Source organism: Carlito syrichta, unplaced genomic scaffold (genome assembly GCF_000164805.1).
Source record: "Carlito syrichta isolate Samal-C Ts95f unplaced genomic scaffold, Tarsius_syrichta-2.0.1 Scaffold147193, whole genome shotgun sequence".
Lineage (NCBI taxonomy): Eukaryota > Metazoa > Chordata > Mammalia > Primates > Tarsiidae > Carlito > Carlito syrichta.
Genome location: NW_007091289.1, coordinates 247,353 through 275,078, shown reverse-complemented (window position 1 = coordinate 275,078; position 27,726 = coordinate 247,353). Strand labels below are relative to the sequence as shown.

The 27,726-nt window shown below is 35.8% G+C and overlaps 1 protein-coding gene across 6 annotated transcripts in view; it reads right to left on the bottom strand.

Annotated features, from left to right (window-relative positions):
* The window catches only part of LOC103251849 (contactin-6), a 321,692-nt gene that overhangs the window by 113,624 nt on the left and 180,342 nt on the right, over positions 1 to 27,726 (bottom strand). For 4 of the 6 annotated variants that reach the window (XM_008050467.2, XM_021708771.1, XM_008050468.2 and 1 more), the window contains 3 exons: positions 22,314 to 22,409; positions 5,269 to 5,472; positions 3,108 to 3,210 (listed from right to left, as the gene is read on the bottom strand). In XM_008050467.2, the coding sequence (XP_008048658.1) occupies positions 3,108 to 3,210; positions 5,269 to 5,472; positions 22,314 to 22,409 (403 nt within the window). The remainder of the gene's footprint in view (positions 1 to 3,107; positions 3,211 to 5,268; positions 5,473 to 22,313; positions 22,410 to 27,726) is intronic. The other 2 variants (XM_021708772.1, XM_021708773.1) reach the window with 2 other exon arrangements.

The window sequence follows — 27,726 nt, the reverse complement described above, 5'->3', positions numbered from 1 at the left end:
TACCTTGTGCAATTTAATTAGTTGTCAATTTTTAATGTGTAGATTTTTCTATCACCAGGGAGTTAATAGAAAATGAGATATTGCTTTTTCTTTTCTAAATTTCTCCAAATACCATATATACTAAATACCATATCCAAGGCTTCAATTATCCTGATTGGACTTTAGTCCACTTCTTCTACCTACTTCCAATGAATTCTTTTAGCATAATCCCATGACAGCATCCAAACAGTGAAGCCAAATCGTGAACTCTAAGTCAAAATTTCCAGACTTCATCTTTTTTCTTCCTGTCTACCCCCAATTTTATAGCAAGAGGGCTGAAAAAAGGATGTGAGCCTTTAGCAACATTTTGAGAAGAATGAATATGCCCTCCAAAATGCATGCCAAGTTATTACTTAACACCTGTCTGCTTAAATATGAGTGCGTGGAAAAAGGGGAAGAGAAAGAGAGAGAGAGAGCAAACGAAGGCTGAGAGAGAGAGAAATGAGAATGAGGCAGATGTTTTACACTTAGTCAATTTAGGTAAAGGATATATGATTGTCCATGTACTCCTCTTTCAACTTTTCTATAGGTGTAAATAATATAAAATATATAAAATTTAGAAACTGATATATGAGTGATTCAAAGACTATGTTGATCAGGTTCTCTCTCCTGCTTTTTTTTTTTTTTAAACTCCAGAACTCACCCTGATTGCTGCTTTCTCTCTTATATGTCATCAATCCTGAGGTAGAGAGGACTGGGCTGGGAAGAGGTAAGAATTTATAAACTCTCTGAGACACCTATTCTACTTTGAACATCCCACTAACTCAAACATTGATTATAAAAAAGCAGAATGAAATTTAAATTTGGAATTCAGAATAAGTCAATGGGCATTTACTGCCTAAATGCCAAGCCCAGTACTAAGGGTTTTTACATGTATTACCCATTCTAATCTTCAAACAGCATACATGGCAGGTATCGTTATAACGCCTTTTGGATGAGAATATGGAAATTCATAGAGGTCATTAGCAAGTTTGCTAACAATCAGATAACTCCTGAGAAAATTAGAGATTGAATCACCTTCAGTTATTTAAAAGCAGCTTACTCAGAACTTCCTAAATTCAGAAATTAAAATCAGGTGGGTATAGGTTTAAATTGGCCTCCTCCTCTTACTAGAAACATGAAATTAAACAGACTGCATATTCGATATTAGCTTCAGTTTTGTGTGTGTGTGTGTGTGTGTGTGTGTGTAATGAAATTATGACTTGCTTTGCAAGATTATGAGGCATATATATCATATCACAATTGCTTAGTTATAGATGCTTAGCATATGGAATTATTTCCATTACATTATTGAGAACTAACTTTACTAATTTTCAATTATTTTATTATGTAAGAATTTATTTTTATTTCAGAAGTTCATATTGCCCAATGCTAAATATGATGGAATAACTATTAATATTCTTTTTTCAGATACTATATTTCATTGGTTTTCTTTTTAAAATGAGTATATAATTTTCATGGGATTTTGCTAATAAATACTTTTTTGTGCATTGTAAACTTTAATTTCTAAAAAAGCTTGAAAAGGATAACAGTTCATCATGTCTTAAAAGATAGACAAATAGGCCGGGCTCGGTGGCTCAGCCTATAATCCCGCGCCTTTGGGAGGCTGAGGTGAGTGGATTGCCTGAGCCCGCGGGTTCAAGACCTGCCTGGGCAGCGAGACCTCATTTCTACCATAAATCAAAAATCAGCCGGGCGTGGTAGCGCATGCCTGTAATTCCAGCTACTCGGAAGGCTGAGGCGGAAGGATCGCCGGAGCCCAGCAGGTCGAGGCTGCGGGGGCCGGGAGCGGCCCCTGCACTCCAATCTGGGCGACAGAGTGAGACTCCAACTCAAAAAAAAAAAAAAAGATAGACAAATAAAAAGTGACTTAAAGCCTTCATGTATTACTTTTTAAAGAATTATTTAATTAAACAATAATTATTTATTTGAAAACTACTATGAGACCAGTACTGTAGAAAAATAAAATATGGTCCCTTCAATCCATGAGAAATGACTAATCTAAAAAATTTAATTCAAAGATATACAAAACTTCATCTATAGAAAGGAAGCTATAATGTTTAACAACTAGCATTATATGGATTGTTACTTATATTTAGTTAATAAAAATAACGAGACTTTAAAGAATGTTTTCCAGAATTTTGATAATAAATCACTATTTCAAAATGTGATGGCCATTTTTGGAATAGACTTTGGAGGTAATCCCCCAGAGCTCATAGTAAGAGTCAAGTCTTTTATTACTTAAAGTATGTTCTGTAAACAAGAGGCATGATCATTATATAAGAACTTGTTAGAAATGGAGAAACCAAACCTCTCCTCAGACCCATAGAATCAGAATTGGAATTTAACCATGTCCTCAGGTAATTCATATGCATTCATAAACAGGATATTTGAAAAGGGCAGATCTAGTTTCTAGTTTCTTTTTTTCTGGTGTTTACTGATGTTTATTGGCATAAAAATGAAATTTGTATATCTCCAAAAGGCAAAAAAAAAATGTTCTAGATATCCCATGCAAAAATGCAGGTCATTTGCTGCCTTAAAAGCATTCCAAGTCTGTTCCTAAAAAAACATTTATCTGAGTAAAACAAAATGCCTCCACTATCAGAGAAGTTTGGGTTCAATTTTAATTATTCACTATGAACAATGAACTTTAATTAGTCTTATTTTGGAAATGAATAGTAAAGGTTTTTAATTTATCAGAATTGTTGATTAAGCAAGGAGACACTCCAGGCACTGTATTTTCAAATGAATTAAGGATATTTAGAAAGTCTAGTGGCTCGCCCACCACCTTATACAAGTTCACTTATTCTTTTGTAATGTGCTGCCTAATGGGTCCCATTATGCTCAAACTAGAGGAAATATCAACACATTTAGGGGAGAATTGCAGCCCCAATCATTTTCAGAGTATGAGACATGTTTGTTTAAATTCCAATCAGAAAATTCCACTATTGCCCAGCATTTGAAATCTATTTGGTAATTTACCTTAGAGCAATGTTTGAATAACAAAAAGTTTTCTTTTTTAAAAATTAAAGCAACCAGAAAAACAAAAACAAAAACAAAAACCTTACTTTCCAAGGGCAAAGCATTCCAGTTTTATAGATGAATCCTTTGCAGCTTGTATAGTTTCAGGAAAACGCACTTCAATCTTTGGTTCATATTCCCCCATCACACCTGTTAAATATCAAAAGAGCTAGCAGCATTTCTGGAGAATAGAAGTTTTCTATGAAGTAAATGCTTTATTAACCAAAACCTGATTATTTGGTCTTAATAAGAATTAGTGTTTCCACTTAAGATCTAGATACATATAAATTCTAAAATGCCTCTGAGTTTTGAAAAAAGACTCTTCTCTAGTAATATCTAGATCTATCTTCCCTTCATGGAACTCACAGGGTCAGATCTGATCAGGCATAAAGAATTTTTCAGCTAACACTGTAAGAAATCTGATGCAGCCTCTTAATCCAAAATATCAATATTTCTGCAGCAGAACATATGAGGTAATCACATTAATTAAGATAAAGACAACATTCATATGTCAGCACAATAAGGTTTTAACACTAAACAACTTTGCAGTACACCTATAAAAAATTTTGTTTTTACCATCTCAGAGTTTCCAATACAAGGAATTGTGGATATGAGCCAAGACAAAAATACGACATTAGTCTAATGGATTGTAAATGAACTGCCTCTCAAAAAGGAGTTGTAACAAACAAATATATTTGTAGGCTATCATCATTAATTTAATTAATTTAATCAGTGATAACTCAAGATCCTTTAAAAACTTTGATCTTTATATACCAAACACCAGGGTAATACATTCCTAGAATAAATGCATTATTGGTGGCCAGTAAATTGCAGAAAATTACAAAATAGATGTAATTAATACTACAAAATAAATTTATTTCATTTTAAAGACCTTGATCATTATGTTCCAAAAAGTTATAGTTGAGAAGGAGAATACCACTTTATTAAAATGAGTAGGTGTTATTTTTTCTAATTGTTTGACATTTGATAGTTCTTTTTTGCCCATTTTTAGAAGAGTTTTTAAAAAATTTATATATATAATGTTTCTGGTCTATTTTTTACCATAAATGTGTTCAAGGGGATAGAGGAGATGAAAGAAGGGAGGAATTAAGAAGGAAAAAAGCAGAAACTAAGAGTAGACAGGAAAAAAAAAAGAGAAAATTATGGTAGAATCTCCATGCATATTATTGCATTATGAGCTCTTCTAGACATAGAGGTACACAGTGAAGGGGAGAAATTGGACTTATGAATAAATCTAATGATTGCTGAAATCTGAATTAAAACCTTGCAAATATATTTAGGTGGTTAGTAATTATAAAAGTTCTGTCACAAGAACGCCCTCCAAGGAGCTTGTTCCATAATTCTGTTAGCCATTATTAGCATTATACTTGTATTCTTGCTTGTCTTAAAAACTTCATGGGAGAAAACTCCATGAGGTATCGCATTTCAAGTTCAGAATATAATCATAAAATGCACCAACAGATTTTCTGTCTTTACATATCCCACTGTGAACATTTAATTAAAGAATCAACTAGAGAATTTTTCCACTTCAATGACTTCTTTAGACTTTCTAGCTCTCTAAATCTTGTACTGGCTATGACTTTACTAAGCTACAAAACTCGTCAGAGATCAGTCTGAATTATGTTGCTTGGAGGAATATAATTAAAATGAATCTTGTGTTTAATTCTTCTTTGGAATCCTCATAATTAATGTTGGTTTGCTTTGCTTTTTTTGAATATAAACTTTTTCCCCCATTTTGCCAGCCACATAAATAAAGTGTGAAAAAAAGGCAAATATGGAAAAGAAAACGGGCATTAAAAACAAGCTGCAACACATGTTAATTAAAAATATATATTAATTCAATAATATGAGTTTTGCAGCACCCACACGTGCACACATACACACACGCCAACTCCCCCAAATAAACATCAATTTTTACAAAATAGCCCTTAAGCAAAGAAAAGACAATCTGTTTCAATGCCGGAAAGGAGATGGCTCGGTATACACAGAACCATGTATACTGCACCATGTGGGAGAATTTTCTACTATATTTTTGGTAACATCTGATTTTTATATTAGTGAATTGAACCCTAGATTCATAGATGATGTGGCTTCACTGAAAAAGAAGGAAGCAGAAAGTTTTGCAGATCTCACTAGGCTTTAAGAGCCACGGACAAAATATATTCCCAAGATAACTCGTTATCTTACCATCGGTGCGTTGCACTAAAGGAGTGGGTGGTCCTTGCACACTTCTCTGGGCCTCCTTGTTTGTTATGAAGCAAGTATAGTTGCCCACATCTGATGGTTCCACTTTGGCAATGTACAAGTTTCCTGTTTCTTGAGATACAAACCGCCTGTTGTCCCCTTGGACGTATAAAGGGTTATCATTGAAGGTCCATGCATACGATAAATCTGAAAAATAGGGGGAAAAAAACCCACATTGTCCTTACTACAATCATTCTTATTTGAGAATTCTGTGTCTTACTTCTCCATAATTAGATTAAAATTGTGTCTCTATTTCCCCAATTTACAGCTGTTATCCTGGTGTCGTAATATTCATTTACATTCAAATGTAGCCCAGTTTGGATGATATATTATAAGATCATTCGACCATCATTGACTTTTTGGGATTAAGAATGTGATGATAGGATGTCAAGGGAATAAGTGGATGAGTTCATTAAGAAGCACTATAAGATATATAAAGTATTACAGGCTCAAAATGCATACGAAATTTTCTTAACAAAAGTCATACTGCTTCAAAGCAGTGTTCCTCATTATGTTGTCAGAAGCATTAAATATACTTAGGGATACTTGTTAAAATTGTAACTTAATCATTTAAGTTTAAGAACTCTACCACAGATCTTAGCGTTTACTCTTTCAACCATTACATAATTTCTAGAAAGTTATTCTATGAGAGTTTTAGGTCTTATAGTATACAAAGCAAAACCTATGCTTTGTAAAGGTCATACCAGCTGCTGCTAATTGCCACTAGAGTGGATCATTTCAATGTTGGATGACATACGCATTCTCAAAGGCATTACAGGAAGCCTAGAGAAGAAGCCTAGAATAATTTGTGGTCAGAAAAAAACTTCTCAGAAGTAATTTCATAATGAAACCAGCAGGATAAATGAGTTATCCAAGCAACAGATATGTAGACAAACACAGCTTAGAGAGTAAACAGCAAGTGAATGAAGAGGAAAGAGGACACCATCACTTTTACTGAACATCAGTCAATACCATCTCTGGAAATATTATAGATAACAGTATATATGACATAATGAGCATACTTTATATTGTGCAGATCTTATGTTCAGTTTAATTTGTTGTGACAATTATATACTTGATGAAATCATCATCCTCAAGTAAAATATGAAACATTTCCACTTCTTCAGAAACTTCTCAATTTCCTTTCTGGTCAGTCTTCTACTACTGCAACCACTACCAGATTTCAACCACCATAAATTATTTTAGCTACTATTTGGTTTTCATAAAAATAGACTCAGCTGGGCTCAGTGGCTCAGCCTGTAATCCCGCGCCTTTGGGAGGCTGAGGTGAGTGGATTGCCTGAGCCCGCGGGCTCGAGACCCGCCTGGGCAGCGAGACCTCATCTCTACAATAAATCAAAAAATCAGCCGGGCATGGTAGCACATGCCTGTAATTCTGGCTACTTGGAAGGCTGAGGCGGAAGGATCGCCGGAGCCCAGCAGGTCGAGGCTGCGGTGGCCGGGAGCGGCCACTGCACTCCAGTCTGGGTAACAGAGTGAGACTCCAACTCAAAAAAAAATAGACTCAAACTCAATGTATATTTTATGACTGATTTCCTTTATTTAACACACTATTAGTCTTCACCTATGTTGTTATGTCTATCAGTTGTTGATAATATTCCATTTTAAGACTATACCATAATTTGTTTAGTCAACTTTCTCTTGATGAGCAGCTAGATGCCAGTATGTATTGGGCTGAAATAAACATCCCTTATATAAGATTATATAAGCAAATTTTTTGGATAGGTTTCCAGGAGCAATTCATAATGTAGATGTATATTTAACCTTATAAGAAACTGCAAGATAATTTTCCAAAGTCGTTGTACCAGTTTATACCTGCACCAGCAATGTATGAGAGTTCAAGTTGTTCTACATCCTCACAAAAATTGTGTGCTGCCAGTTTCTTATTTTAGCCAGAAATATTTGAGCAAAGAAAAATATTCATATGTATTAAGAGTTTGGTGTGTATAGTTCTACCTGAAGTTGAGAAATTAGGTGTATTGTGGGAGCTAGGTAGAAAACAACTATGTCTAGGGAAGTGGAAGAATATAACTGGTACAAAAGAGATCCCCAAAATAAGTGGAATGTATACATACTAGGGGTGGAGAGGAGATATACAAAAGTTAAGTCAAAAACGGTTTCGTCTATATGGACACTCACAAACTTGGAAATCATAGCTTAAAGGACAGCAGTTTATGCCTCTAGGGGACTTTTATTCAGGCAGAGAACTCAATTCTTATTTGTCCATTGTACTTACATTAATAACTGGTGAAGAAGCAAGACATGATAGAAACAAAATAAGCAAATTATTTCTGATATATTCCAGTAGGCTTCCTCAGCTGAAAACAGAATATCTGAAACATTATTTTCTAACCTTACCTAATTTAAATTCTCAAAAATATGAGAGGGCAACACAAATTGATAGCTATTCTGGATTTAAATCTTATGTATAGAGAAAAACTCTTGGAATGAGGGGATATTGCTATTTTATCATTCCTTCTACTGAGGAAAAAATGTATAAAGTATTAGCATTACATTTAGGGAAAAAGATTTTAGGAAGGAAAGAAGAAAGGAAGAAAGGAAGGGCGGGAGAAAGGAAGAGACAGAAGAAAGAGAAGGAGAGAGGAGGAAAGGAAGGAGGAAAAGAAGAGTGAATCTAACAAGAAAAAGTACATTAATAGAGAAGAGGAGGAAAAAATATTTTTACAACAATCTATAAATGATGTCAATAAAAATAAATTATACAGAGAGAACTCTAGTATTATTCTCAATAATGAAGAAGAAATGAGGTAAAATTATATCAAGAACTACAGCAACAAAAATTCTACTTAAGCATGAAATGCAAAAAGGTGCCATTAAACTTATAAAAGCAGTGTCAGATAGAAAAACAAAATAAACAAAAACATACCCAGAATTGATTACACTTAAAATGTTTTAGAACTGCAAAAGAAATCATCAAGAGAGTAAAGAGACAACCCACAGAATGGGAAAACATTATTTGCAAGCTCTGCATCCAACAAAGGCCTGGTATCCAGGATCTACAAAAAACTTGAACGAATTGACAGGAAAAAAAAAAAAAAAAGCATTAAAAAGTAGGCAAAGCTTCTATGATAAACCCACAGGCAACATATTGCTAAATGACCAGAAACTGTAAACATTTCCCCTGAAAAGTGGAACAAGACAAAGCTGCCCACTCTCACCACACTTGTTCAACATTGTGTTGGAAGTCCTTGCTAGGGAATTAGACAAGAGAAGGGAGCAAAAGAGGAAGTCAAGTTAACCCTCTTTGCTGATGATGTGATCCTATACCTTGAAAACTCAAGAGAATCTGTCAAAAACCTACTTGCCCTAATAAAGGACTTTGGCAGAGTCTCAGGGTACAAATTACATTTCTATACACCAACAATAAGCAGACAAAGACCCAAATTAAAAGCACGATCCCATTCACAATAGCCACAAAAGAAAAAGAAAAAGAAATACCTCAGCATCTTCCTAACCAGAGAAGTGAAAGACCTTTACAATGAGAACTACAAAACACTACTCAAAGAAATCCAAGAAGACACAAACAAATGGAGAAATATTCCATGCTCATGGATAGGAAGAATCAACATTGTAAAGATGTCCATCCTACCAAAGAAAATCTACAGTTATAATATAATGCCCATTAAATTACCAACATCATTCTTCTCAGACCTGGAAATGATGATACAGAAATTCATATGGAAACATAAATAACCAAGAATAGCCAAAAAAAAAAAAATCCTCAGCAAAAGAAACAAAGCAGGAGGTATCACACAAGCAGACTTCAAACTTTACTATAAGTCTACAGTAATCAAAACAGCCTGGCATTCGTACAAGAACAGGCATATAGACCAACGGAACAGGATAAAGATTCCAGAAACAAAGTCTCAATTTCTCAAACAACTCACCTTTGACAAAGCCTCCACCAAAACCCCTGGGGAGAGGAGAACCTAATCAGTAAATGGTGTTGGGGAAACTCACTGATCACGTGCAGAAGACTGAAACAAGACCCCTACCAATCACCATACACAAAAATTAACTCTAAATGGATCAAAGACCTAAACGTAAAACCTCAAACTATAAGAGTCTTAGAAAATGCAGGAGACTCCCTTATGGAAATTGGAACTGGCAACAACCAATTCCTGATCAGAACCCTAAGTGCCCATACCATAAGAAAAAAGATAGACAAGTGGGACCTCATCAAACTGACAAGCTTCTGCAAAGCAAAGAAACCCATCAAGAGAGCAGGGAGACAGCCCATAGAATGGGAAAATATTTTTACCAACTATATATCTGACAAAGGCCTAATATCTAGAATCTACAAGGAACTCAAACGTGCTGAAAGGAAAAAAACAAACAGCCCATTAAAAAGTGGGCAAAATACTTGAATAGGTACTTCTCAAAAAAAGATATACAGAAAGCCAACAGACACATGAAAAAGTGCTCAGCCTCACTCATCATCAGAGAAATGCAAATCAAAACCACATTGAGATACCACCTAACTCCAGTGAGAATGGCCATCACTAATAAAATAAACAATAATAGATGCCGGCAAGGATGCAGAGAGAAAGGAATGCTTCTACACTGCTGGTGGGATTGCAAACTAGTGTGACCTCTTTGGAAGACAGTGTGGTGATTTCTGAAAAAACTAGAAATTGACCTTCCATACGACCCACATGACCCAACAATTCCCCTATTGGGAATATACCCAAAGGAACTCGAATCATTATACATAAAAGACACCTGCACATATCTGTTTGTTGCAACTGTATTTACAATAGCAAATATATGGAACTAACTGTGCTGCCCATTGAAGCTGGACTGGGTAAAAATATGTGGTACATATCCAGAATGGAATATTATGCCGCCATGTAGAAGGACAAACATATGGACTTTGTAGCAACTTGGATGGATTTAGAGTCGATTATACTCAGTGATCTACCACAGAAACAAAGAACAGAGTACCATATGTTCTCACTCATAAGCAGACCTTGAAAAATTATAATACTATAAGAAAGGGATTGGCTGTAGTGGGAAACTGCCAGGGGAGTGGGGTGGGATTGGCAGTTGAATGAAACTGCTAGGAGAGGGAGGGGTACACTTCATCAACAAGGGTACCTGCATAATCAGAGTTTGTATACCTAATTATATACAAACTGACATCTTTAAAATAAAAAAAAATAGTAATATTTAAAAGGTAGGCAAAGGACATGAACAGACATTTAAAAAAAAATTTTTTTGAACAGACACTTTTCAAGGGAAGACATTCAAGCAGCCAATCAACTTATGAAAAAATGCTAAGTCACACTAACCATCAGAGAAAAGCAAATTAAAACTACAATGAGACCCCACCTAACACTGGTAAGGATGGCCTTGTTAAAAAGTCAAAATACAAGTGTTGTCAAGGCCACGGAAAAAATGAAATGCTTCTACACTATAGTGGGAATGCAAGCTAGTTAAACCTTTGTGGAAAGCAATGTGGCATTTTCTCAAAGAACTAAAAATTGAGCTCTCATACAATCAGCAGTTCCATTTCTGGGAATATACCCAGAGGAATATAAGTTTCTCTACCAAAAAGACACACACACACATATGTTCACTGCAACACTAGTCACAGTAGCAAAAACGTGGAAATAATCTGGATGCCCACTGAAAGCAGCCTAGATTTTTTTTTTAAATGGTACATATACATGGTATAATACTATGCAGCCATAAAAAAATGAAATCATGTCCTTTGCAGCAACATGAATGCAACTGGAAAGCATCATACTAAGTGAACTATCACAGAAAAAAAACATTGAATACTACATGTTCTTACTCATAAGTAGGCCTGAATCACTGGTCACACGAACACAAAGGTAGGAACAACAGACCCTGGACACTGCTAAAGGAGGAAGAGAAGGAAGAGGAATAAGAGGCATGCTTCAACACACTGGGCATCAGATCTACTATCAGACTGAGAGAGAGCCACCTAGACATTCAAATCTCACCTGTACGCAATACACTAGTAAATCCTTACACGTACCCTACAATACTAAAATAAAATGAAATATTACAAAAGAAAAAAAGAAAAAGCCCATACTGTATTGTTATGTAAAAAAAAAATGTCATAAATCAATATGTTTGAACCATCCCATAAAAATAAAAAATGTGAGTGTAGGAACTTGTGTGTGTGTGTTTATATGAATCATTACATTTAAAAATCTGAAGATGTAAACAGTTTTTCTCAGGGTGAGTGGAAGCAAATAAAAAAGGTTCTTTACTCCTTACATAATGTGTTTCTGTTGTATTAGAATTTTAAATTACTATGCATTATTTGTATAAATGAAAAGAAAAACAGTATGAGAATAGTATCAGAAGGGCTTACAACTTGTAAAAAATAAGATGGATAATGTTTTATATTTTTACTTAGAACTGCTCAGAATGGAGAATTATGTTTTATTCAGGCATTGAGTCCCAAACCTGATGCACATCAGAATCACTAAGGAAGCTGGTGAAAACACAGACAGCTAACTCTACTCCTAGACATTGGTTTCATTATGTCTGATATTCAATTATATCACGGAATCTGTGTTTTCAACACCCTTCAAATGACTCACATGGTTGAACTGGAATATTATGTTAAGAGCACCCCTTATGGAAAGGGGAATTAAAAATCACCAAGCTCAGCCTGCAATCCCAGCAAGTTGGGAGGCCGAGGCTAGTGGATTTCCTGAGCCCTTGGGTTTGAGACCAGCCCGGGCAACTTGGCAAGACCCTGTCTCTACAGAAAATCAAAACTTAGATGAGCATGATAGCCTGCACCTGTGGTTCCAGCTACTAGGAAGGCTGAGACAGAGGGATCACCGGAGCCCAGTAGATCGATGCTGTGGCAGCCATGAATGTGCCACTGCACTCAGCCTAGGTGACAGGGTGAGAATCCAATTCAAAAAAAAAAGAGAAAAATCTCAAATGTATCAAGAGATTGATATAATGTAGCAAAAATCAGAAGCTACATCACCCCCCAGAAAACTGATAAAATTTGGATTTTGAGACTAGGGAAAAGATTTCACAAGAATAGTAGAGCTATCTTTATACATTGAAGGGCTGCTGTGTGCACAAAAGGTTAAACAAAACTTTCTCTATCAATGTCCAGGAAACAAAAGTAGGACTTGTGGTTGCTGGAGGTCACAGAATGATTTTTGACTCTTAAATAATAAAGGACAGTCTAAACTTCAGAACAACGACAGCAGATAACTTATGAGATTATCTATCACTTGAAATGATCAAGTAGCAGAGTATGCGTGAACATTGCTTAGAATATTGCAAAAAAATAAAAAAAGATTTATTTAAACAATGGATGGGAGGTTACACCTAAGCTTCTATCGAGGGTCTACTCCACCCTCAATATTCCTCTGATCTTTCTAAGAGTCTATGCTTTTAGATCAAGTATGCATAAATGCAATTTGCTTTTTATTTTTGATAATGTGCTTTGAGATTCTTGTCCTGTTCCCAAGTATTGAAGCTTAGTTTTCTTTTGCAAGTCCCTATTGGAGTCTTTCATCATTCCATGTGGTCTCTTGCTTCAAAGTTTCTTTACTGATGTCCTTTGCTGCCTCACTTCTAAGCCCGTTGTGCTGTCATCACCAAAGAGATGCTCAAAGGGTTTTTGTTTGAAACTAGAGAGTTTCCTAGATCGTAAATTTTTCTTCAATATAAAGTGGAGGAAAAAATGTAGTTCAGATTCCCCTGTTGTCATTGACTCCTCATCTTTTGAACCTTTTGTGAGATAAAGACAATCTTGAGCAAATTCCCAAGGCCATGTCTCAGCTTACGAATCCTTATTCAATGCCTATTTGGAGAGAAAAATAAGCTTTAGCTCTCTGAAATCCAATGTCACCCCTTTCACTTAACAGAAATTACAGGTTACTGCTGGTGCCCAAGAAATCTTTGTATTCTTCAACCTATAATCTTGGGACCTGAGACTGTAATTTTCCTCTCTCCTTTGGTGAATTCATTTTTACTTCAGCTGCTAAAACTTTCCGATCTGTTCCTACATGTGGTGCATCCATCTTCAGCAGTGAAATATTTAGAAACCGCTGGAAAAATATAGTCCAGAAATAGGAAAGATTACATAAGGATTAATAAAAATTTAAAAGCACTTGCATTTTATCATCCCAATAATTGCTTTACGAGACTGAGTATTGCTAATATGACCACTCTAGAGAAGGTGCAAGATCTAAGAGCATAACGCAATTTCCCACAATGGTATAGATAACATGTGGAAAGGGTAGGACTTGAACCCAGATCCTTCAGATGCCAAATCTTTGCTCTTTCCCTAACATCAGCTTTCTACTTTTTAATATATTGACAACTGATCCTCTTTTTCTGTGTCATTTTTCCCCCCTTGGCTCTTCCTCCTCATCCTCTTGTCTTTCTTCCAAATTCCCAAGTTTCCTACATATACAACACGACTCACATTCTAAGACAAATGTTTCTCATCACCCGTTCTCTTCCCCATCAACATTGCATGTCCTGTATCCAATTTCCTAAGAATCTCATAGGATAGGTTGATTTTTAATTTTTAAATTACTCCAAAGTGCTTATTGCTAATATAAGCAGGGAATAGAACAGATATAAAATCTTGAAGTAATTCTTTCCTCTTAAATGAGCCTCTCTCAAGCAGAGGTTCTAAAACTTCACTGTGCATCAAAATTACCTGGAGGATTGTTAAAGCACAAACTGCTGTGTTCCACCCTTAGACTTTCTGATTCAGTAGATCTGGGGAGGAGCCAGGAAATTTGCATTGCTAACAAGCTCCCAAGTGGTAATGATACTGGGGGGTCTGGAACTACACTTTGAAATTTTTAGATAGAAATGATAAAACTCAGTCCCCTCTGCATAATCACAGTAAGGAAGGGAAGCACCTGGATCTTGAATGGCGGCCACCTTGTATACATTTGCCTTTGGGTGATGAGTCAGAATCTGGAGAAGAGGATGATTTGCAGTTTATAGATTCATAGAATGTTTGGGGTGGCAGGGGATTTGTGAGATCTGTCAGCCCAACTTCTTCATTTTTATGAGTGAAGAAGCAGAGGGGAAGAGAGTTAGCAGCAGCTGTGGAAGTATAATCCAGAAACCCTTTTGTGCCCATCTGAATTAGTGAACCTGTTAAGCTGCAAGTCCTTTCTGTGGCAGTATTTCTCACCCTGCCCTACTTCCTTCTACCCATTCATGCAAACAGTCAGACTGCAGTGGGGCTTTTATCTATTTTGTTCCATCATCAGCCACTGCTGTGCTTAATTTGTATATTTTTTAATGATAATAGAAAAAAATGCTTTCCAAATTGGAAGTTTAAAACCCCTTTCTTAATTAAATGTATAATTCATGAGCCATTTAGGTTGAAATCATTGAATTTTCAAATATTTTCTCCACCATCTATGACATTTATCAGTTATTAACGGTTATGATGCATTTTCCCTGTGATGATTCAGCAGTAACATTAGAGCTGAATGATAATTGGTCCTTTCTGCAGCATCTTCTGTAGTTTCACAATGACACCATTCTTGACAATTGTATTATTCTTGGAAATGGCAGTTCTGCAGTAAGTAATTGAAGACTCTATCTGCTACTCTCTCAAGCATACAACAAATCCTATTTTCCCTAGAGCGTGATTATGTTTTGACATCTTTTACAGACCTATATCATGTGCTGTAATATTTAAAATACAAACAAAAAAGATATATGCAATTATACCCATTATATGGCATGTAATTTTTTATTAGAGGGGAAATATCTCGTGTGAAAGAGAGCAATAATGATAAATATCAACACCGAGAACTTCTATTGGCACAATAGAACAAATCTCAAACTTGCTAGTATGTTTCTTGAGGTAGAATATAAACGAGTAGAATAAAGAATTTGAAGTATAGGGCTCAGATTTAGTGGCTAAATCCCCCCTTTGGAATATTCCAGAATGTGTGTACTTTACTGCAAAGCATGTGTAGTGCTTCAGGGTTAAATGTGACTGCTCTTGGGTGGTAAATCATGGTTATGCTAGTTCAGTGGCAAAGACCTAATTCAAGAAGAATAATTCCTTTTCTGCGTTGAAGTCATTGATGTCAGTGCTGAGCAAGTTTATGATGCAACCCAGAAAGCTGCCTGACACGTTTCCAGTCTACTCCTATTAGAGTTCTCATTTGTTTCACAATTACGGCTTGATAATTTGGATTTTATTTTAGATCCCTTCTGATTTTAATACCTCCCATTTGAAGTTGTGGAAATGTGGCCTTTATTCCTACAAGTGACCACTAAGCAAAGGCTCCTTGAGTTCCTATTATCGCTAAGTTCCAAACAGCTTTAGGGTTGATTACACACTGGCAAACCCTGCCTGGGAAAGGAATGAAAACACAGTCAACTTCCAAATGAATTGCTGGAAACCCTTCAATTCTAAGGAAAACCAAGTAAGTCAACGAAATGCAGATACGCGTATACAACTAGACTTCCTTCTCTCCCCTTCAATTCCCACATTCTATGGATGAGCTTAAAAACAGTCTAAGTAAGAGATGAGTTGTACCAATGGCTAATAACCAAGGATAATTTTTCCCTTTAAAAAATATCTGACAATATCTGGAGACATTTTTCCTCTCACAATTGAGGGAGGGTGCGCTGCTTGCATCTAGTGAGTAAAGGCCAGGTATATTACTAAATGTCTTCACAGTGCACAGAACAGTCCCCCACAACAAAGAATTACCCTCCACTTCCCCACTGTAAACGTAAAACCCTCCTAGTTTCTAGAAATGGTAATGGGCTGTGTAACAGGAGAGTTCTGTTTGAATGGGGTGGAAAGCAAGGTAAATAGTCTTACGAGGAGTTAATGCCTTCTGAAAGTGGAGTGTGGGGTTGTGAGGCATGAGACCTAAATAAGTACACTCTTTAGAGAGCTGACTTGGTCGACTATGAAGAATGGGCAGAGTCATGAGCTTGCTGGTTTTAACACTGTAGATTGATTTTAGACAATTTAATCTACTTCTCTGTGTCATGTTTACATATTCTCCAATAGAGACAAGAAATTCTGCGGTCTCTTTGTATTCTTTGTATAACAATTATTAAGTGTCTGTTCTGGGCCAGATTATGCCAGACAAAATTAGACAGTAGAAGTAAATGTTTAGACAGGATCTCTTGAATTCCAAAAATATGTCTACTCAGTTTGTAAAATTAAGATATCTTCCTTGAAATGAGTTATTGAGGGATCTTCAATGCTGAGCTGAGTGCCCAATAGTAAGTACTCAGTCTTATTCAGTCATGTGACATTAAATATTACTTTCTATATGGTGAATTCCAAATTTAGTTTTTTCTAAATTTAGTTTTTAGGTCTATCACCCTAGACATGTAATTCAGCTACCTACTCAAAATTTTCACTCTTATATCTAATTGGTATCTGAAAGTTAATAACTTCTAAAACGAATACCTGATGTCCCCCATCCGAAAATCTGTTCCTCCTTTATTATTCCCATCCCAATAAATGACACTCTATTTTTCTAGTTGCTCAGCCCAACGAAGTTATCTTTACTCCTTTCCTTTCCTTACAACGTGCACCCAATATTTCAGAAAATTATTTTCAGTTTACTTTCTCAATAAATACTGAAGATTGTTACTTATCCACTTGTCCACTGCAATCTTTCTGGTCCAAGTCATCATTATCTTTCGCCTGAATTAATACATATATTCTTGCCCTCGTAGTCTATTCTCCAGAGTAAATTTTTAAACATGAAGGTCAGAAAAAATATGTCACTTTCTTCAATGCTATCCAGTGACTTTTAATCTCATGGCAAAAATCCTAAAATGTCTAGAAGTAGGGTTTTACATCCTCATCAGCGCTTCTGCTTCCTCATTTTTCTTTACTCACACTGAACTAACTCGCTGCTGTTCTTCTAATGTTAGACATGATTCCACCACAGATCATTTGCACATGCCATTTCCTCCACCTGAACTGACTTTACGCAATATGTCTCACTTTCTCACTTCTTTAGTTCTCTTCTCAAATGACAGAGAAGCTGTCTTTCACCTCAGAAAACATGATGGCAACATCTAATATTTTTGTCCCCTTTTATTTTTTGCCTAGCTTTTATTACCACCTGTCATATTTATTTGTTTATTATAAGATTCATGAGGCTAAAGGCTTTGCCACTCGTCTTCACTGTATCTCTAAAATGCAGAAAAATGAGTGGCACTTAGTAAGCACACAAGAAAGATTTCCTGAGTGAATTCATAGAGTACAAGTTCAAAAATGATGGTTTTTATCATTATTATTACTATTATACCAACAAGCAATTATTGGGTCTGTCTGCCTTTTACAGGTTCAAGAAACCCCAGAGTAACATATTCCTTTTCAATTTGACCCACCCACTGAGAAAACAGCACTTTCATTTGCTTCAGAAGCAACAAACACACTGACTGGGAGGAAAGAGATTTAAAAATGTAGCCACTTTTTCTCTACACAATTTTTCTTTTTATTCTATAACAGAATTTTGAGCCTTTGGTTGGAATGATTTTCAATTCAAGTTGTATTGTCAACATCTTCATTGACCCAAATACAAACACTGGGCTCAGACAACAGTACTATCTTCCCGTTACAGACATAGATGATCCAAACTATTGGCATAAATTCAATCATTCTACCAACCTAGATGTTGGATCTAAGGAAAGACCGGAACATTTCCACTAAAACAAGTTTTATGAGCACAGGATTGAGAATTTCATGTCCAGACAATAAAGAGAAAGAATACACCTTGGATATGGTGAAACTGCTATTTCACAGTGAAGGTGGTTTTAATTATTTTAAGCAACATGTATCATTTCCTTATTCTGTCATTTTAAAATGAAATTTCATATGAGGCTGGGCTAACTCACAGAGCCCATGAAGATCTATGGACTGTTTCTTTTCATATTCATTCTGTAGCTTTGGTTTCGAGGGTTTTATGTTTCTTCTAAAATTTAAAGGAAATTCCTCTATCTGCCCTGCTGCAAATTGTTTATGCAGACTCTTTGTTTCAAGTGACTAAGGCTCTTATCAAAAACTCACCCTTGAGGTGAGTGAGAACCCATGGTGGAAAGACCTCTCTGAATACAGTTCAAAGTTCAGCTAAAGGCTCTGTGACACTCTCCTCTCACAAATAAGTAACTAAAATAAACATTGTATTGTCTCTTTCTGTCACATGAGCCTGTTTGTAGAGGGATGACCTTAGAACTCTCCATGGACAGAGCGGAAGAAACAAAATATTTTTGTTTTTATTTGATCTCTGATTAGGCAATAGGATTAAAGGAGGGAATGTACTTCTCCCCTCAGACTACAGAGAATGACCCTTATTCTGCTGTCAAATGTTGAAGTGACAAAATAGCGTGCCTAAAATGGTTTTCTAGCATTATTGCCTAGATCCCTTTTCTTTTCACTGCAGTGCCTTCTCTGCTAAATTAACCTTTCCTCATAAAACCCTCCCTTCATAAGGGGTAAGATATCTACATTTGCAGTTAACTTAAAAATTGGGGGCTGGGCACGGTGGCTCAACCTGTAATCCCAGCACTTTGGGAGGTTGAGGCCAGAGGATTGCCTGAGCCCAGGGATCTGAGACCAGCCTGGGCAACTTGGTGAAACCTTGACTCCACAATAAATAAAATAAGCCAGGCATGGTAGTGCACGCCTGTAGTTCCACCTACTTGGAAGGCTGAGGCGGAAAGATCGCCTAAGCCCAGTAGTTCGAGGCTGTGGTGGCTGTGAGCGTGCCACTGCACTCCAGCCTGGGCGACAGAGTGAGACTCCAACTCAAAAAAAAAAAAAAAAAATTGGGTAGAAGTACCAAAAAAGAAAATCCTATGCTGGATTCAGGTATCTTTTTGTTTATTCAGAAGAAAGGACTATATAATAGTACCTGTTCATTTGGTTTATGGTGATTATTCTAATTGGGTTGTGACCAGTCATTTATATGGGAAATCCAACTAGACACTTTTTTGTTTGTTTTTAAGACCTGCAGCCATTCTTTGCTGGGTAAATTTACACAATTTAGCCATGCTGGTGATTTTTCTTACTCTCCTATAAGGTTTCTTTATTAAGCACACTAAAATGTGTTTAATAGGCTTGTCTTGCTAAGAAATGTTTTGCAGATTTTTTTGTGAATACGCTAGAAAGAAAGGAGAAAGAAATCAGGATATTCTGATAATATCAAGTTTAATATGATTTCTTCTTTGTTGCAGAACAATATGAGACTCATTGCTGCTAGCTGGTTATGCAGAAAAAGTCAACAGGATGAAATTTTCTAAACTTGATATAAGAATTTCAGTCTTTTATGGTCTTCTGTCTCAATGAAGTTTGTAGTACTTTATTTATTAATTAATTTTGAGAAGTTACATGAATATTTCCACAGGAGACTTAAAACTAATTTGGTCATGCCAACATTTGCCTTACTCTGTGCCCTGTTAACCTTGTCCAACCCTTTAATATATATCTAGGGCATTTCTTTGTAACAGCCAAGTGTGGAAGAAAATAGAGAGTCTTTGGAGATATTGGAAATATAAGACAAAAATTTTGGAAAGCATATTGTAGCTGGCAAAATTCTAATATGACCTTCAAAACTAATTTCCATGTATAATTTCCTCCATCTGAGTGTGGGTGGGACATGTGAACAGAATGAGATATTACTCAAGGTAAGACGTAGACCCTATAGCATAGTTGACTTGAAGAAAGTGATTTTATCTTTTGTGGGATGATCTAATCAGGTTAGCCCTTACAAGAGATGGGTCTCTTCCTGGCTAAAGAATTTTGAAATATTAGAGGAACTTGATGTGAGAAAGTTTTCTCTTTTGCTAGCTTTGCTAATGGAGGAGGCCATGTGGCAGGAAATTCAGGCAATCTACAAGTTGAGAGTAGCCCTCAACAAACACCAAATACATAGAGTCCTATAACTATGAGAGACTGAATTCAACCAACAAATATTAGAATCATGCTAAGATGCTACTTATGGTATTATAAAATTTGGTATCACACAAGTTTGCTATTACTACTATGCAACAAGATTATTCCAAAAAATCTTAATTTAATGCATTTTTTGAATATCTTTAGCTTAATTTTACGGTATTAATCCCAGGGTCACTATTATAATGAAAACCTTATGTGCTTTAAAAGACCAACATGTTCTTTAACATTGGTAGGAGACAAAGTAACAAGGCAAACATTCTCCTAACTATCTGCTTTTCAAAAATACATATATTTTTACATATGCAGCTGATTCTTTTACAAATATTTTATTTTTCTGCTACCCCTGATGAGAGTAAACAGAGCTGGAAAAAACTTCAATAGTGTCAAAAATCTTTGAACAATATCAGAGCATAAAATGACATGGATTGACATACAGATATGATTTTGCATTTCTTACCATCTTAGATTATGGTAATGAAAAATAATTTCCCATATGGTAAAAAAAATAAGCACCAGCAAAAAACCTGAGCAATTTTTTTGTGTTCTACAAAAATATTATTTTATCTCAAGATAGCACTGAAAGCACTATTACTCTCCCCTATCATTTCAGGTAAGCAGAATGCCATAGAACTCTGTAGTAATACTAAATAAAATATTGTTAGCATCAATAGTTTTCTTTTATTGTTGTAATCATAATTTACAAGGTTATGTAAAAATAAAATAATTATAGAAAAATGTTTTCAAGTTTTTCAGGGCTAATAAATAAGATTTGGTTTAATATTAGAGAAAAGTTGTTCACATTTTACTTTCAAACATTTGTCCTATCTATTTTCAAAATTTTCCCATTCCAGAGTGGAAGTAAACTCTAACAGAGGCAGTGGCAGTAAATTTAAGAACTGAGAATCTGGGAGCCAGTTTGCCTGGATTTGGATCTTAGCTCCATTGCCTGCAAGCTATGTGACCTTGGACTAGTAACTTAACCTTATTTTTTACCTCTCTACAATGTATTGGGCCTTTAAAACAATAATGTATTAGTATATTCCTCATAATTGTGAGGATTAAATAAGTTAATACATGCAAAGTTTTAAAATCTGTGCTGTGTAAATCCTTGCTGTTACAAGTAAGTTTATAATAAAATAGTCAGTTTGATATTAGGTTGAACCAAATGACTCTACAGATGTTTTCATAATACCCTCTGGTTCACTGCTAGTTGAGAATCATGATTGAATTTACCAAATTATCTGAAATTTGGGAAACTTTGATCCCAAGGGAACAAGAATCAGTATCAATATGTGGTTTGGGTCCCTGGCAATGGACTAATTCACTGACTAATCCAGACACTTTCAAGGTAAAAGTTAAAACATATTGCTTGACATTCATTATTACTAGGAGTTATTCTGATACCACCTATTCAAAATTTACTTCCAATTAATAGAGTAACGCTCTCATCCAATAGTTAATGTGAAGTTGTCACGAGGAGTGTTGGTTGGTTCTCTGTAGAACCCGAAAATAAAAATGAAAAACAATGTGAACTTTCTTTTCTGAGCAAAGTATTAGTCATTGCACCAATCAATTTGTACCCATTAGCTTATTCAACATTTACAGCAGCACTGAATATTAATATCAGTAAAAGTCTCTATTTTACAGATGAGGAAAACGAGCTTCAAAGAGGGTTAAAAAATTGTCCCTTATCATGAAGTATGCATACCACAGCACGAGATTACAGCAGCAGTCAATTTCACTCATAGCCCCCATACTCACACTAGGTCCAATATCATGCTGCATCTCCTCAAGAACATATTTTTTGAGTGGCTGTTTGAATACATTTTTTAAAAAAATAAAATATTTAGAAATAGAACTGCTTGCATGCAATAGGTGGACTTGAAGACTTTTCATGATTATTTTGATTTGATGAAAGGTTACCATTGGATCCAAGACCTGATGTGCCTACTTCAGCATCTGAGTGGTCATATCATTTATGGAACCCCCAGCATATCTCCAAATTACCCCCAGCATACCTCCAAAATGTGGTGGCGGGCCACAGAGAAGCACCACACCTTGACCTTCTCGGACAGAAACCGTACTTCTTGTTTTGGTTTCAAAATCTTCAATATCTTGGACAATAAAGAAAAGAAGGATTAGAATTAGGTACTTCACAGAAGAAATATTTTTAAAGAATAATCTTATGGATATTATTATTATTAAGGACAATGGACACTCATACTTGGCTGACCAGAAAATTTAGTTGATAATCAACTTATCCGCAGTGATTATTCACTCTCAAAATCCTATTTTTCTTCTTTTTTTTCTTTTTAACATATTAGAGTATGGGATTTGTTGATATCACTCATCATCTATTTACTTTTATTTTTCCAGTCTATAGTACAACATGATATCTTTTAAGCCTAGCACATATTTGCTTTTCCTGTCCAGGAAACTTGTGATTTAAAAAAAAAGTATGTTGCAAGTTTGCTGCAGTCTTCTAGTATCTTAGATTAATGGCTGCCATTTTAAAAGAGAAGTTGGAGTCTATAGGAATTTAGTATGTGACAATGTGAAGAAAAGAGTTCCATATGACAGAACTGAAGAGACAGAAAGTATATTTTCTATTTTCTCTTGGTTTATTCCTTCACAAAATTGCTTTATAATCTTATTTGGAATGTGGTGATTTCCTACTTCAAAGAATCATAGAAATTCTGAGTTAAAAGAGAACTCAGTAGCTTTATTGTTAAACCATCCATTTAAGGTATAAGTCTTTCAACATTCCCAGATATGGGTTGTCCAGTCTCCTGGAATGGATACATTATTTAACTTCTCAGGGTCTCAGTTTCCTTCCTGGAAAATAATTTCATTCAGTCTGTCAGTTATTCAATGAATTGAGCACCTACTGAAAAAGTAAGGATGGTACTAAAGGCAGAAAATATATTTGTAAGTAAATGGGCATATATCCTACTCTTATTTTGCTTGCTATCTAATATGAAGACTAGAAGACTGGTTTGGAAAACAAATATATCATTTACAAATTGTGATAAGTGTTTTAAAGTGGAAACTTTCAATTTTATACCAAGATGTAGTATCACATCTATGTAACAGTAGACATGTAGATATTTGTCTTACCAGAAGAACATATTTGTCTTACCAGAAGATATATTTCCAGACTTCTTTACAGCTAAATATAGCAAGTAGAAATGATAAGTGAAGCCTCCACTTACTACGTTTGAAAGGAAATCACCACAGTTTTGATGTTCCCCATCTATACTCCCCCAGCTACCAACTAAATCGCCAATGATATAAAAGATCATAGAAGCCATTTGTTGGACACAAAAAAACCACCACCATTATCTTGGGTGTTTGAATGATTACATGGATCAGAACCAAGACTGATCTGGAACACCAACTCTAAATAATTATATTATAGGCAAGTAAATCTCCATCTTATTTGATATATTTATTTTGGAGTCTGTATTATAGCAGTTTAATTTTTATCCTAACTAAGACACCCTGTGAAGGAAGAGTTTAGATCTGATGGATGAAAAGACAGCCATGCAATGGTGATATGGAACAGAGAAAGCATTCCTTCCAGAAATAGAAAACAATACTAAAATTCTAAATTTGTAGAATGCAGTGAAGCCTCATAGTATTGAAAATAAACCAGTATTGCTGGCGCATACTAGGTAAGGTTTCAATGAGACTGTAGTGATAAACAGAACGTTTTGGGTTATTATAATACATTTAGATTATATTTAAAAATACAAAGAAAACACCTAGAAATAACTTAATAATACATAGATACAGATTGTTGAATAATATCTGGAATATGCATAGAATGTCTTATTATCAATGATTAGAAAGAATACATTAAGCCAGGCTCGGTGGCTCAGTCTGTAATCCTGCGCCTTTGGGAGGCTGAGGTGAGTGGATTGCCTGAGCCCGCAGGTTCGAGACCCGGCTGGGCAACTTGGCGAGACCTCATCTCTACAATAAGTCAAAAATTAGCTGGGCATGGTAGCGCGCGCCTGTAATTCCAGCTACTTGAAAGGCTGAGGTGGAATGATCGCTGGAGCCCAGCAGGTCGAGGCTGCAGTGGCGGGGGGGGCCCCTGCACTCCAGTCTGGACAACAGAGTGAGACTCCAACTCAAAAAAAAAAGAAAGAAAGAATACATTAAATCTAAACAGATTGACTTCGAAATTTCTTAATGCCATACTATTAGAAAAAAAGTCACTAAATATTGATATGGAATTATCCCATTATAGAAAAATTGGAAACCTACATATGAGCATCATGTTAAATTGGCGTAGAAAATTATAGAATGAATTTTTTAAAATAATATTTACATCGGTTGTGTTATAGGAGTGGGTGGGAGATGTTGAAGTTGAGGTTATTAAATCTTTACTTTTATATCTTTTTATCTTATAAATCTCTTAAAGATTATGTATTGTGAAAATTTTTTTGTTGCTTGTTTTTTATTTCATCTTTGCTTATTTATTTATTTATTTATTTTTACACACACTTATCATAGCTCAATTGAAATACATCACTGGTATTGTTTAGAAGAATTCAGGAATTCTACTTTGGATATCTTAAATGTGTATTATCCATGAACTATCTAAATGACAATGTCATAAGTATTATAAAATATATGAGCCCTGAACTCAGGTTTATAAGAATGGGGTTTATCATTATATATACAATATTCAATATTCCTTTAAAGTCAAAGTAATATTTAGAGTCATAGTCATCCCATGAAATTACTCTCAAATTTTTTGCATCAGCGACTTGGTAGATAGTTGTCTAGAATCTAATCTTAAAAAATTTAATATTAATTTAGAGATAGGAAACCACAGCAATGAGAGAGAGAGAAAGAAGAGAGAGAGAGAGAATGTAGAAAGAAGTAACTAGGGTAAAATGTGAACAAAAAAGATGCTATTGATTATATATAATCTTGACAAGAAAAGTTTCGGTGGAGTTTGGGGAGGAAATCAATATAAATTAAAGAGTATATAATAAATAATAAATGAGAAAAGTGGAGACCACAGGCGTGCAAGTTCCAAAGAGTTGGCTACAAATGGGAGGTGAGGTTTAGGAAGAACACCAGAGGATTTGGAGGGCAAGGATACTAAACTGAATTAAAATATCAAGTAAAGAGATTGATAACTCAGGACATATATTAAAATCTTTGTAAAACCCAGAGGGTGGTAATCAGAGCCTATGTGGAAGGATTGACTTATGTAAGAAAAAAGAGATCCAGACAAATATGTATGTGCTGATATAAGGTGTACTGCAGAGTTTTTACTAGTAAAATGAAAAATTGTTTGGCAGTGGTTTTAAATTTCTCAATGAAACTGATGAGAGTGTTGGGTAGGTCATTTAGGGAGGTAGAAGATACAATAAACAAACCTATTTAGCAGGATTGTTAAGGGAATTAAATAAACTAATGAGTTAAAAGTATGTGGACTACAGCATGATATAGAATAGCTACTGAATAGTGGTAATTACTACAATTATGGCATTCCAAGTGGTTAAGGGTATTATATTTTCCTCTGACTAATACAAAGATACACTAATCTAAAAATACAAGTTAAAAAGCACATTCTATTTTCAATAAAATTGTTTTTTTCTTTTTTGAGTTGGAGTCTCACTCAGTCACCCAGACTGGAATGCAATGGCCGCTCCCGGTCACCGCAGCCTTGACCTGCTGGGATGCGGCGATCCTTCCCCCTCAGCCTTCCAAGTAGCCGGAACTACAGGCGCGAGCTCCCACGCCCAGCTAGTTGTTGATTTATTGTAGAGATGAGGTCTCACCAAGTTGCCCAGGAGGGTCTCGAACCAGCGGGCTCAGGCAATCCACTCACCTCAGCCTCCCAAAGCACTGGGATTACAGGCTGAGCCACCGAGCCCGGCCTTCAATAAAATTTTTTTTTTTTTTTTTTTTTGAGTTGGAGTTTCACTCTGTCGCCCAGACTGGAGTGCAGTGGCAGCTCCCGGCCACTGCAGCCTCAACCTGCTGGGCTCCAGTGATCCTTCTGCCTCAGCCTTCCAAGTAGCTGGATCTACAGGCGTGCTACCACGCCCGGCTAATTTTGGACTTATTGTAGAGATGAGGTCTCGCCAAGTTGCCCAGGAGGGTTTCGAACCTGTGGGCTCAGGCAATTCACTCACCTCAGCCTCCTAAAAGCGCGGGATTACAGGCTGAGCCACCAAGCGCTGCTCAATAAAATTTTTAAATGGATGATTGCATTTGAAGCATCCACAGATTCTCTCTTCTAACTTATTTCCCATATCAGTGTTCTTTTTGTGCTTGCTGGTTTCCATCCATGTAAAGTACGCTTGAATTTAGCAACGCATATATTCTCTACTTGTAATAATAAAAGCATTTGACTAAGAGTCTACTGATCCCTAGTGACACCTCTTTCTTTAATCCACTTGCTCTCAGTCAGTAGTCATTAATTGTATACTAATTTCAGACCAAGTATGCCTGGTGTGTTTCTCATAGGTGATTTTTAATCAAATATGTTTCCCTTCTACTTTAGTTATGGAAAAACTAAATCAACCTACATATGGCATCATTGTTGATGTGAACTATTCCCTTGACTTGTGAGTTATTTATGATTTGGGTTTGCATCAGTTTAAATGTGACTCTTCAGTAAAAATCAGCCTAACGAACAAATTTTTTAAAATTTTAAAGATGTGGTGTACAATTCAGGGTTAGGTATACAGATGTTCATTATGCAAGTACACTTGTTGATAAGGTGTGCCCCCCTCCACTGGCAGTTTCCCACTACTGCCATTCCCGCCCTAGCCCTCCCCCGGCAGTTTCCCACTACTGCCAATACCTTTCTTACAGTATTATGACAGTTGTTCAGGGTCTACTTGTGAGTGAGAACATGTGATACTCGGTTTTTTTTTCCTGTGTTAGATCACTCAGTATTATAGCCTCTAAGTCTATCCAAGTTGTTGCAAAGTTCATAATTTTGTCCTTCTTGATGACTGCATAATATTCCACTGTGTATATATGCCACATTTTTTAATCCAGTCCTCTTTCAATGGGCAGCATGGTTGGTTCCATGTTTTTGCTATTATGAATAATGCTGCAATAAACATGCATATGCAGGTATCTTTTTCATAGAATGATTTAAGTTCCTCTGGGTATATTCCAAGTAGGGGGATTGCAAGGTCGTATGCGAGGTCGATTTTTAGATCTTTTAGGAATAGCCACACTGTTCTCTACAGAGGCTGTACTAGCTAACACTCCCACCAACAGTGTAGAAGTGTTCCCTTTTCATCGCATCCTCTCCAGCATCTGTTGGTTTTTTAGTTATTGATGATGGCTATTTTGACTGGAGTTAGGTGGTATCTCAGTATAGTTTTAATTTGCATTTCTTTGATGATTAATGAGGCTAAGCATTTTTTCATGTACCTGTTGGCAACT